Source organism: Glycine max, chromosome 19 (genome assembly GCF_000004515.6).
Source record: "Glycine max cultivar Williams 82 chromosome 19, Glycine_max_v4.0, whole genome shotgun sequence".
Classification (NCBI taxonomy): Eukaryota; Viridiplantae; Streptophyta; class Magnoliopsida; order Fabales; family Fabaceae; genus Glycine; species Glycine max.
In genome coordinates this window covers 45,220,121-45,232,948 of record NC_038255.2, presented here as the reverse complement: position 1 = coordinate 45,232,948, position 12,828 = coordinate 45,220,121, and the positions used below count along the sequence as shown (strand labels likewise).

General features: G+C 33.9%; 1 protein-coding gene across 1 annotated transcript; it reads left to right on the top strand.

Annotated features, from left to right (window-relative positions):
* Window positions 1–5,560: 5,560 nt before the first annotated feature.
* LOC100781702 (leucine-rich repeat receptor-like protein kinase PXC1) lies at window positions 5,561–8,290 on the top strand. Its single transcript, XM_003554364.5, has 2 exons — window positions 5,561–7,334; window positions 7,430–8,290. The coding sequence occupies exons 1-2, from the start codon at window positions 5,831–5,833 to the stop codon at window positions 8,095–8,097; spliced, it is 2,172 nt and encodes a 723-aa protein (XP_003554412.1). The 5' UTR covers window positions 5,561–5,830; the 3' UTR covers window positions 8,098–8,290.
* Window positions 8,291–12,828: the final 4,538 nt, after the last annotated feature.

Sequence of the window (12,828 nt, the reverse complement as noted above, 5' to 3'; positions counted from 1 at the left end):
ATCTGTCAATAAGCATTGTCTTCTTTTAGAAAATTCTACATGAAAATAGAATAACAGAGTCCCAATTGAAAATGAAGTGATCCTCAATTTTATTTAATTTTGACACATAATGATCATCAATAATTAATGACAGAAAATAAAATGTAATCATATTTTAGATAGGCGTGACTTTGTAGCTAGTGTCTTCTGTAATTTCTCACAATACCTTTAATTTCACTTTTATGATGTAGTATTGCAATATACCCCAAAGGTTTAAAAGTTAGAACCTTGCCCAAACGGTAGTTTTAAATGTATTTGGATTCAGACGTATTGAACATTGGGATACCATATTAATGATAGGAAAAAAATGTAATCATATAGGCGTGACCTTGGAGTGGCTTCTATCATCTCTTGCAATATGCCTTTAATTTAACTTTCAAGATGTAGTAGTACTGCAATATACCCCAAAGGTTTAGTGCCTTGCCCATTTGGTAGTAGTATTGTATGTATTTGGATACAAGGGTATTGAACATTTGGAATGCTATAGAAAGTTAGAAACCTTACATAGCATTTCAAACTTTACACAAAATTTCTACATATCTTTTTTATATCATCTAAACTCATGCATAAAGATTGATCTAAATCCTATAATGTAAGAAAATATCGTGAACAGAAAATGATGTACAAAAATCATTCCCCCATCTAATGTGATGAAACTAGGTTGAACTCACATAGCCTCAAATGAGCTAAAAACTACCAATTATAATTACATCGTCAACATAGATGAGGAAGAATTTGATATGATCCTTACTCGAGAATGAAGAAAGAAAAGTCACTTGTAGTGTTCTTGACCGCCCAGACCTTAGCAGGGCCTTTCTTAGTTTATCATATCACGATCACGCTGCTTGTTATAGGCCATAGATGGGACTAGTAAGTTTGCATGTGTGCTGAGGTAGAGTACGTAGGGTTCACAGATCCTTTAGGTTGTCTCATGAATATTGTTTTGTTAAGATCTACATTTAAAAATTCACTGTTTATTGTTTCTTACCAATTAAAGTATTTTGTGGTTGCTCGTATAACTCTCATTGTACTTGCATTGACAACTAGATGAATGTCTCATAGTAAACAATTTGGAGATGAGCTTCTTTGCTAAGACGGATTATTCAACTTTCTCACAAATCTTCCTATTTATAAGGGATGAGTATGACTTTTTCCAAAAATGCTTAATGAATATCAATAAATGTTTACATTTCTAAATACCTTTAAAACCTTGAAACTTATGTTGTAGGTTACATGTAAAAGTCTCTCAGTCAAAGAATCATTTCAAGACCTGAAAATATTCTCCTCTATTTTTCATATGCTTGTTATGATTTGGGATTTTGATCAAATAATCTCTATTCTGGCCATCAAGTATACATAATTAACAAACAAGGTTTAGGCAATAAAAAATTCAGATACACTCAACAACCTGATTTAACTTTTAATTATTCCATTCAAAGAAAAGGAGACACGGTAGGAAAGCAATGTCTTCTTTAGAAAGGTCCAATTAAACTCACCTTTGGACAAATTAGATATTCAGGCGCACAAAAGAGTTATAGGAAATATTGAAAAATGACCCTTCAAAAACAATATGCATAGAATTCTCAACCTTTTAACAGATTATCATACCTGTGAATCGTGTATTCATGACACCATGATGGAGGAATGCACCTTACATCTCTTTAATTAGTATTCGCGTATAAATTTGAAATATTCTCCGAATAAAGAACACAGTTCTGGAACTGTAGTAATGTCATACATACATATCCAATTCAAATCAAATCAATGTTAACTGCTACACTAAAACGGCATGCAACTTACCTTCCCAATAATCAGAGAATCTAAGACAGTAGAATTGCCCAATCCATGCTCAACCGTGGCAGTTGCATCAATGAATCTAAGTCAAAATCAACACTATTATCATTGCAATCTGACACTGTTTTTTGGTCTCTATTTGCAAATTACTACTAGTATTTCTTTGTCAGGACATCAATCACGTCTCGTCTATCTCTTTGAAGTTAGATAAGCTCAAGTTACTAGAACACTTGGTTTTGTCACAATTATATATGCATGATGTATACCCAATAATGTGACCAAAATGGAAAAATAGACACCTTGTAGACATCGACAATTTCAGCTTTGGCTTTTATCTATGCACAAAGTTCTTAAACTCAGATTCTGTTCTTTGTTCCATTTTCGAATGATAAAAACATAAATTCTGCCCGTTTCTGCTATTGTTGCGCTTTCTCGAGTCTTGCTTCATCAGCAACTGACAAGAAATTTCTTTGTCAATTTAGACAATTGAAATTGGTACGAATAATCATATCTATCATTCCATAAATATTAATGCTAAACAGTTATTTTATATTAAAGACAACATATATATTATTATTTATTGCCTTAGTTTATACAACAGTATTATTAACAAGCAACTTCTAAATTTAGGAATCACTAATACAAGTAAATTGCTCAAAAACTCATACGCTCTGTATTTCACATTCCATAATTATTAACAGTATTATTTTTTGTTTTAAATGTAAGGATCACGGATCTAAAACATAAAGGAAGTCATGGGTTGGAAGCTTGCATATGATCGCTCTGTATGATCAGTATTTTATAGCAAAATATTTTGGGATTTATGTGAAATGTTTTATACTTTAATTAATAGGCAATGATAGGATTATATTCGTTACTTTACATTAAGAAAATTAGGAAGGTTAATCTCTCGTGTAAAATTAAGAAAAATGCCTCCTTTAACATGAATGTATAATAAAATTAAACATTCCTAATTTTACAACATAGGTAAAGTGAAACCACTCATTGGGAACGGACGGGTGACTCTAGTTATAGAATTTCATGAATACGAGGATAAATATTAGCATGACACTTTCTAACAAATTCTTTTTTGCACACATTCTTTTTGTCAGGTGAAATTTATGTAGATATCATTAAACATGTGAATAAGAAACTAATTCTTTGAATGCTATTTCCCAACTAATGCAATCTACATAAATTGTAACTAACAAAAAACTATGTTAGAAATATTGTGTTCCGCTCAAAGCAAAATATATCAAACCAGGGCTCATTTTAAATTTGGAACGCCAATCTCGCCTCGACCTTCTGCTTTATTAACCCTTTTTCTTTAGGGTGTCATTATAAATTCTTAATGCAACAACCATTGTTCACGATGAAAGAGAAAAAAGCTGAAACCATTCCTTCACTTTTTGCGACAACATCCATTACCATATTGGTGGAAACTCTACGGAAGGCTTCGAATGGAGATGGGAACCGGTACCATTGCCCCCACCCATGTGCCATTACCCATCATGCCATCATCTTATTTTATGCTTAACAAAAATCCACGTGCTCTAACCCAACTACTATACACAGGAAGAGAAAAGAAGGGTTAAAAACTAGGAATTTGTTTTTCTAAATGTCTTATTATAATGTTGATTAAAATATTGGAATTTATTTTTGTAATTCTAATCAATTATTATTGTAATTTAACATTTTATCCTTTAAATATAAATACGTGTTATTTTCAAAGAGTCAAATCCTTAAAAAGCTGTGCATGGCTGTTGACCAACTTATATCTGCCGATTTTGCGCTAAAATACGAAGAATAAAGCTCTCAAATCAAAAGTAAATATAACTATAAGAAAATGGAAAACGAAAAGAAAAAGGACTACCTTGTTGGGCTGAGCTTATTCTATTTTGATGACCGACAATTTCAAATTTCAATCACAACAATCATATATAAATACTCACTTATTTGAAATATTTTATCAATATCTTTCATTTTTTTATTTCTTTTCTTATCACAAAATAAATTCTATAATATCTGTATTTTTTTCTCTTTTTTTCCATCTTTCTAGGTGTTTTATAACATAATGGTGTCCATGAAACATATTTCTTTCAATTTTATTGGACAACTGCTGTACTATATTTGGTGGGTTTTGACTAGCTAGGTCAATTTTTGTCGTGAAACGAAAGCTTGAATTCCAGTCATGTCCCTTGCATTTGCATGTTTATCATTGAATTCTATGCTTGAGTTCAGGGTCTGATGTGAGAAAAACTTTGCTTGTGCATGACTTAAAGCAGAGGGCACTTTTTTTCTTCCACAACATGGAAAAAGATAGGAGCAGCGGGCAAACCAGATAATGCATCACTTTGGTTAGGTGAAAGCCTCTAAAGTTTGTCCGGGAGAGTTAATCATGTTTATCCGGTTAAATTGCGGATATCATGAGCAGTAAAAAGTTGCACAGATTAATTGCATTCACAGTGTCAATGCCTAGTGGTCCACAGCTCAAGGTTTCAACTAATGTGGGATCCAAATCCAAAGAGATTTTTAGAAATAAGGGTCGATACTTGTTAGTAACAACTAAACTGGGGTAACCTGCTTAGGATAGGTTAAGGGGAACGGACTAGTTCTTTATAATATGGTAAACTAAAATTTAGAGTATTTAGTATTGAAACTAGGATTATCACTAAAAAAAATTTAACAAGGTATATTTAATTTCAATTGCTTCTTTCCCCACCAAAATAAATTTCAGTGAAGAAAGAAAAGAAAAATCCACAACATGCACATAAACAGCAACACACAAGATTTTCCTGTTGCATGTAGCCAGTTCAAATTTTCAGTTTTCTCATCTTAAAAAAAAAGTGCTGTACTTGCTTAAGGGGAAATAACTCTTTAAGCGTGGATCTTGCGTCTTAAGTAGTTCTGTGTGCCGTAATTACTGGGGAAAACAATTCTTGAGAAAGGGTAGTGGTATTATTAACCTATTGATGAGTGATAGGAAAAGGAATATAAAACAGAATAAAAAGATCAGAGGAATCACCTACAATTATTTAGGTTTAGGATGAGTTGTTCTAGACCAGATGATCGTCAACAGTGAACCCCTTTTACCCTTGCATAATAACTAAAAAAATTGACCTTTATGGGCCAAAAAAACCTTACCAATTGCATCATTGGAAGCACATGTGAACTCATGAATTTGATATGTGTGATCAGTAATATATCAAGAACTATGGACTTGGTTGTGCACAGAATGCACGTTCAAGAGATGGAAAGACCTCTAAAGAAAATAATTATGTTCGCTGAGGTTCTGGCTGTGGACTTGTAGCTTCTAGCTTGTGATTTAATTAATTCCAACCAGAATTGTCATGAGGAAATATGAACATCTAAGTGTAAAACAGTACAAATATGATGGTTAGTCAGTTAGTTACTCTCCTTAGTTTAAATTTGTTGTTGCACATGCTTTTTGCCGATCGATCAATTTCCTGCCAATGTAACGTAAAATATAGTAGTTTTTTTGAGTTCTCTCCAAATAAAGTCGGGACCGTGGGAGAGTGGGAGTGAATACAACTTTGGACAGAAAAGCTGAAAAGTAGTTTATCCAGAATATCAGCTTCAAATTTTCATAGACAGTGACACCCATTGCATTAACAAAATACAATAATACTGATTACTGCAGGCTTATAAAAACTATTAAGATAACATTTCACATTTGATTCAGCTCTTCTGATGTATTTTTAATTCCATTACACTATTTAAATTTCCTCTGGCGACAAAGTACATTAGTACTGCAAGCATAAGGGAACAAAGCAGCAGGCAGAATCAATCAATCAAGATTTCAAGAACCACAACATTTTATTTTATTTTCTAATTTCCCTTTAGCATAAAAAGCCTAGCAAAAGAAAAAGCATCCTCTTGTCACTGATTCTATTCTTATGAAGAAGAGGACAACAGCAATCATAGACACTACCACCCACCCCTTCGACCTTCGAAATCCCATTACCTTTACCTCTCCATGACCTATAATAACAACAGCTTCAACACTTTTCCTCAATCACACACTCTCTCCAATCATATTCTCATTGCATTTGCTAATCCCAAATCTGAAATTTCTTTTAAATTAAAAACACCACCATCGTTCCCTCCCTTCCCACACCATAACATGAAACAGGTTTGTCTTTGTCTCATAATCCTGACACTGGCCTTGTGCTTGTGCATCCTCTGTGTTTCTGCAGAGGCTGCAGGGCAGAACGATACACTCGCACTTACCGAATTCCGTCTCCAAACCGACACCCACGGCAACCTCCTCACCAACTGGACCGGCGCCGACGCCTGCTCCGCCGTATGGCGCGGCATCGAATGCTCCCCAAACGGCAGGGTAGTGGGCCTCACCCTTCCTTCCCTCAACCTCCGCGGCCCAATAGACTCCCTCTCCACACTAACCTACCTCCGTTTCCTCGACCTCCACGAAAACCGCTTAAACGGCACCGTTTCACCTCTCTTAAACTGCACAAGCCTGGAACTCCTCTACCTCTCCCGCAACGACTTCTCCGGCGAGATTCCGCCGGAGATATCCTCCCTCCGCCTCCTCCTCCGCCTAGACATCTCCGACAACAACATCCGAGGCCCCATCCCCACACAATTTGCGAAACTAACCCACCTCCTCACGCTGAGGTTACAGAACAACGCCCTCTCCGGCCACGTCCCCGACCTTTCCGCTTCCCTCCAAAACCTCACCGAACTCAACGTCACCAATAACGAACTCCGCGGCCACGTCTCCGATTCCATGCTCACCAAATTCGGCAATGCGAGCTTCTCCGGAAACCACGCCCTCTGCGGGTCCACCCCGCTACCTAAATGCTCCGAAACAGAGCCAGGCACAGAGACTACAATAACCGTCCCTGCAAAACCGAGCTCGTTCCCGCAAACAAGTAGTGTAACCGTTCCCGACACTCCGAGAAAGAAAGGATTGAGCGCCGGTGTAATTGTGGCGATCGTGGTGGCGGTTTGCGTGGCGGTGCTGGTGGCGACGTCGTTCGTGGTGGCGCATTGTTGCGCCAGAGGTTCCACCTCTGGCTCGGTGGTGGGGAGCGAGAGTGCCAAGAGGAAGAGTGGGAGTAGCAGTGGGAGCGAGAAGAAGGTGTATGGGAACGGTGAAAACTTGGATAGAGACAGCGATGGGACCAATACTGAGACGGAAAGAAGCAAGCTTGTGTTTTTCGATAGGAGGAACCAGTTTGAGTTGGAGGATCTGCTTCGAGCTTCGGCGGAGATGCTCGGAAAAGGAAGCTTGGGGACTGTTTACAGAGCGGTGCTCGATGACGGCTGCACCGTGGCTGTGAAGAGACTCAAAGACGCTAACCCCTGCGAGAGAAATGAGTTTGAACAGTACATGGATGTTGTAGGGAAGCTCAAGCACCCCAACATTGTTAGACTCAGAGCTTATTATTACGCTAAGGAAGAAAAGCTTCTTGTCTATGATTATCTCCCCAATGGAAGCTTGCATGCTCTTCTTCATGGTTAGTTAAACTCAAACTCGAGCGAGCTCTGATGGGACATGATCCTTCATGATAAACTTTAATTAATTTGATAAGCTTGATTGTATTATATATAGGGAACCGGGGACCAGGAAGGATTCCGTTAGATTGGACCACAAGAATAAGTTTGGTGTTAGGTGCGGCTAGAGGGTTGGCACGGATTCACGCATCAAAAATACCTCACGGGAACGTGAAATCTTCCAACGTGCTTCTCGATAAGAACAGCGTCGCTTTAATCTCTGACTTTGGGTTATCATTGATGTTAAACCCCGTTCATGCGATTGCGAGGATGGGAGGGTACAGGACGCCGGAGCAAGTTGAAGTGAAGAGGCTGTCTCAAGAAGCCGACGTGTACGGTTTCGGGGTGCTGCTGTTGGAGGTTCTGACGGGGAGGGCTCCGTCGACGCAGTACCCATCTCCGGCGCGGCCGCGTGTGGAGGAGCTGGCTGAGGTGGATCTTCCGAAGTGGGTGAAGTCGGTGGTGAAAGAAGAGTGGACTTCGGAGGTGTTTGACCAGGAGTTGCTGAGGTACAAGAACATTGAGGATGAGTTGGTGGCGATGCTGCACGTGGGGATGGCGTGCGTGGCGGCGCAGCCGGAGAAGAGGCCGTGTATGTTGGAGGTTGTGAAAATGATTGAGGAGATAAGGGTGGTGGAACAGTCGCCGCTCGGAGATGATTATGATGAGGCTCGCTCGCGCACTTCGTTTTCTCCTTCACTTGCTACCACCCAAGACATCCAATGACCACTAACTTGTGTCATGCATGGATGCTCCTCATTTTTGGTTCCATTGTCTTCCTGGGTATTATTACTCTTGTTAGCTCTTTAATTAAATTGTGTTAGTTCTTTTTTCTTTGTAAAAAATTTTGAGCTTTGTGAAAAAGTATTGATGTTGTTGCCCTTGTCTTGAGATATAAAACAACGATCTCTTAAAACCATGGGCATGGCCCGAGTTTGTGTTTAGTTTCAGTTTGGGCTCTCTCTTGGATGGCGTGGCTACTGGACTCATTTGCCTATCTCCATTCACACTAAAGGTAAGACAGATTTGGGTTTTAAAAAAATAGGTAAAAAATATATAACCCAATCCTATTTTTACTGGGTTTCATTAGGGAAACTCCTCAGAAATCTATCTCGTATCTTTTAAAAAATAATATTTATTCGTCTGTTTAAATAAATCATAAATTAAGTTATTAATTATATTTTAATTTAATATATATATATATATATATATATATAATTTAATAAAAAATAAATAACGCAAACATATTTAAGAACTAAATTATATTTTTAGTTAAATGTATAAGTTTTAATTTTGTTATAATTAGCATTATAACTATAATATTATTTATTTAACTATTAAAATAATTATTCTATTTTTTTTATTAATTATAAACAATAAAATATGAAGTAACAATTACATATAATATATATAAGAATAGAATTATAATAAATATATAATTATATTATTAATAATAATTATAAAAGTATATGTAGCAGGCTCCCACTTCTCAAATTGGGAAAATCCCAGATTTGATTCCGGTTAAAACAAATTTTAACCATCAAATTTGAGACGGAATCGGATAAATACCACAAATTCAATTTTTATTGTCATGTGCAGTTGTCTCGTAAATGGCCGTTAATAAAGCATGCACATCCAATCTTCTGCAGTGCCTTCATCTTATAGAGTGGAAGAGGCAAATGGAGAGCGATTGACTTTTCATTTAGAAAGTTGGAATGGTTTTATATTTGGAAAATCATGCATGAACATTCACACGACAAATAGACACATAGAGTATTAGTATGATACACGATCCAAGAGATAAATAAAGAATAGTAAAATGATTTTGGACACCCAAAAAAATCTATTTGATACTCGGAAAGTGAAATATAAAACAGAGAAAAATATATATGTATAATAAATTATATAATGTGTTAAATAAAAGAGAGATAAGAGAAGAATAATGAGTGTTAATTAAAAGTTTGAAAAAATAGAATGTTAAAAATTATTGCTTTAGAGAAAAATTACATGTATTGATTAAAAAATAAATAAAAAATACATATATTAATGAAATATTTGATATATAAAAACATTTCTGATTATACATTATTACCTTCTTTATTTTTATTTTTGTGAAGTAAAGGGGCTAAAGTCCCAACGAAACACTAAAAATCACGCGAAAACACGCTCCAAGAACATCTACTAAAACAGCACAATACAAAGAGGAAGAAACAAAATAAAATATCTTCAATTGACCCTCCAAAGAATAACCATAATTAGCTAACAGACCAACAACTTAGTTTTCTTCAGGCAAAGTGTGAGACGAGTCATTTATGATAAAATAAAATAAAGATTTCATTATATTTATGGTAAGAGATAAATGAATAAAAAAGTTAATTATTTTATCTAATATTTTCAAGAACTAAATTTACAAACAAGTATTTAAATGTTTTTAGTATTTTTTTTACAATTGTAACTGGAGTTTTATTTCAATGAGTTGTGTTAAGAGTTTATATAAATTTCTATTACATAAATTAATTACCGAGAAAAATCTCTAATTTTGATTGAAAAATAGCTCAAAAATATAAAGAAACTATATAATATGTTTCCGTTGTGTTTTTTTTTTTGTGAAATTTTACACAAGAGAAACTTATTTCTATTGTGTATCTATTTCACATTCATAATAGAAATAAATTTCCATTGAATAAAGTATATAATAGAAACTTATTTTTGTCAAAAATATTTTTATAAAAAAAAAACTGGAGTGTCAACTTCATTAACAAAAGGGAAATACTCAGCAAAAAAAAAAGGGAAATGAGAATAACAAAGCCCTCCCAATAAGAACTTGAAAGCACAAAATGGGGGTTGATATTAGCCCCTCCACAATTGCTATTGACCCCTATCATAATTGCCTAAAATCAAAATACCATTTTCTCCAATTATTGACACCCAACTTTTCCTATTAACCTTTCTTCCTTCTTTACTTTCCTCTTTCCCTCTCTTCCCTTCTTGCCACACGAATCTGCCTTTGTATAAAAAAATTGAGTCTTTGTTTGTAGAATAAAATAATCTTTATATATATATTTTGGCCACTATAAAAAATATATTTAGAATAGTGTAGAAAAAAATTATGTTGCTGATATTCCTAATAAATTGAGATACTTGGGCATTGTTTTCAAAAATGTCCTTAAGGACGATTAAAACGTCAATATATACATCCTTAGGAAGGATTAGGTTGGTAATAAGTGGAATCTTTATAAGATTAACCTCACTCTTTGTTCTCTTTTATATTTGATATTAGTTTGAAATATGCTTTTCAGGTTTTGACTCCCCAAAAGAGATCACAATAATAAAAAAAAAACAATAATTACGTTCAGAAAATGAGATCACAATAATTATTATTTGTTGACGGAATAGAACTTATAAAGTAAGTTACAGTGGAAAGACCGGTAAGCACGATCCACAGAATTTTACCTTTAACCAACAAATTAGATGGGCCATGCAAATCGTGGTGCCAATGGACAAATCTGAGGCTTCCAATTTTACAGAGAATCGAAACCACTTCAATAAAGTTCTGTACTTACGGAATAGAATTGCATTTGGATTTTGGATACTTAATGATTAAAATAAAACTATTTTGTTATTTAAATATTGTATTATAAATTTAAAACTAATTTTATTTCTATCTATTAAGAAATGTTATTCATTCCAGAAGATCTGCATCCTTATTTGAAGTCAAAATGTCAAAATGGTGATTTAGATCAAAGTTACAAGATAAGACTTTCTGTCTGAATTATGATTTAGGAAATTTTTTATCAAGAATTTAAGCATACCGTGTTATTTTATAAATGTAATGCTTAATGTGAATTTTATTTTATATTTTAGTAGATATTATTTATTTTGTAATAAATTTTATGTAAGCTTGGTAAAAAGAATCAAACAAATACTACAGTATTAATCAATGTGTATTTACTTATGTGAAGAACATTACAGCTTGAATCAATGCTTTACCGCACACCTTATCTTTGAAATACCATGTGCTGCTCATCTTACCTTTTCGTTTCTTCCCATGCTTCCCAATTCCTATTGGGATGAGTGTGTACCATATAGGGATGTTCCAAGATTTAATTCAAATTGGAAAAGAATAAAATTTAACTAATTTGATTTTTTTTTTCAATTGAATAACACTTAATGGAATAAGAGAGAAGCTTCACATCTAAGTTTGGATTAAGCAAGAGGATAATAGAATTGGAGAAGTTTATTAATTGGTGGAATGCTTGAGCAAACAACCTTGAATGATTTGTTGATGCCTCTCGTTAAGAATTTTATTCTTTTGTATTTGAAAATTAAATAACCTTATTATAACAAAGTGATTTTAACTGAATGATTTAATTAAAAAAAAGGACATAATAGTGTCTCACATACTATAAAAGAAAAACAACCAGTTGAAAAGAGTTAAAATTTTCCATTTTGGTTCCTCCTTCACATAATTATATTTTTTTATTAGGAGCTCTGTCATTATCATACCATGTTACATGTGTCATGTGCAATTAATCAATAAACCACAAGAAGAATATAAGTTTTATTTCATTTCTGGACACATGAATTTTTTTTTTTATATAAAGGTACTAAAAAAAAGTCAAGAGTAAATAGAGAAAATATTTCTTAATCCTATTTGATTGGCTAGTTTTTAAGTTTTAACTCAATCTTCATCATATGATAAAATTTTAACTGATAAACAGATTGGATAAAAATGATAAAATTACCTTATCATGCCCCACCAAATAAAGCCATAATTAGCTGATTAGATATTTTGTTCAGGGAAAAATATACGCACTTTTAAATTTGGGAGGAATTAGGAAAAAAAAAGTCGTGAATTTAACCTATTTTAAAAATAGTTATCCTAGCTTTTGAATGTCATAAAAAAAAGTCCTTTCACATACCAAAATAAAAGACCTTCACATACCAAAATAAAAGTCCTTCATATAGCAGCGGAGTTATGCTACACGGAAATTAATTTTACAAAAGGTCATCACGTCTCAACCTTTTCTTCCTTAGGCTAACGACAAACAAATTCTCCGCACCGAATGAGCTAAAAACAAATTGTTCATGTCATTTACAATTAATATCATAGGAAAAACATTGAGCTACTTACGAAATCAGCAAAACTTTTTTTAAGAAAAATACAACATTAGGTATTGTGTAATTAATGTAACCCAGTACTAACTGAAGAATAATTGGGTGATATACTCTTATTATTCATAGGTTTAAATATTTTTTTATTCCATTAGATTTAGGCTAAGTTTTTTTTTGTCTCTTAAATTTATAATTTCTTAATTTTAAAAATAGCTCATTTTTAATCTTTAATATGTGATATTTTAGTTCTGATAAAATTAAATTTCTGCTATTCTTAAATTAGATAACTAAAAAATTACTTTGAAATTGCAAATTTTGAGCCAAGGAAAAAATATATTTAAC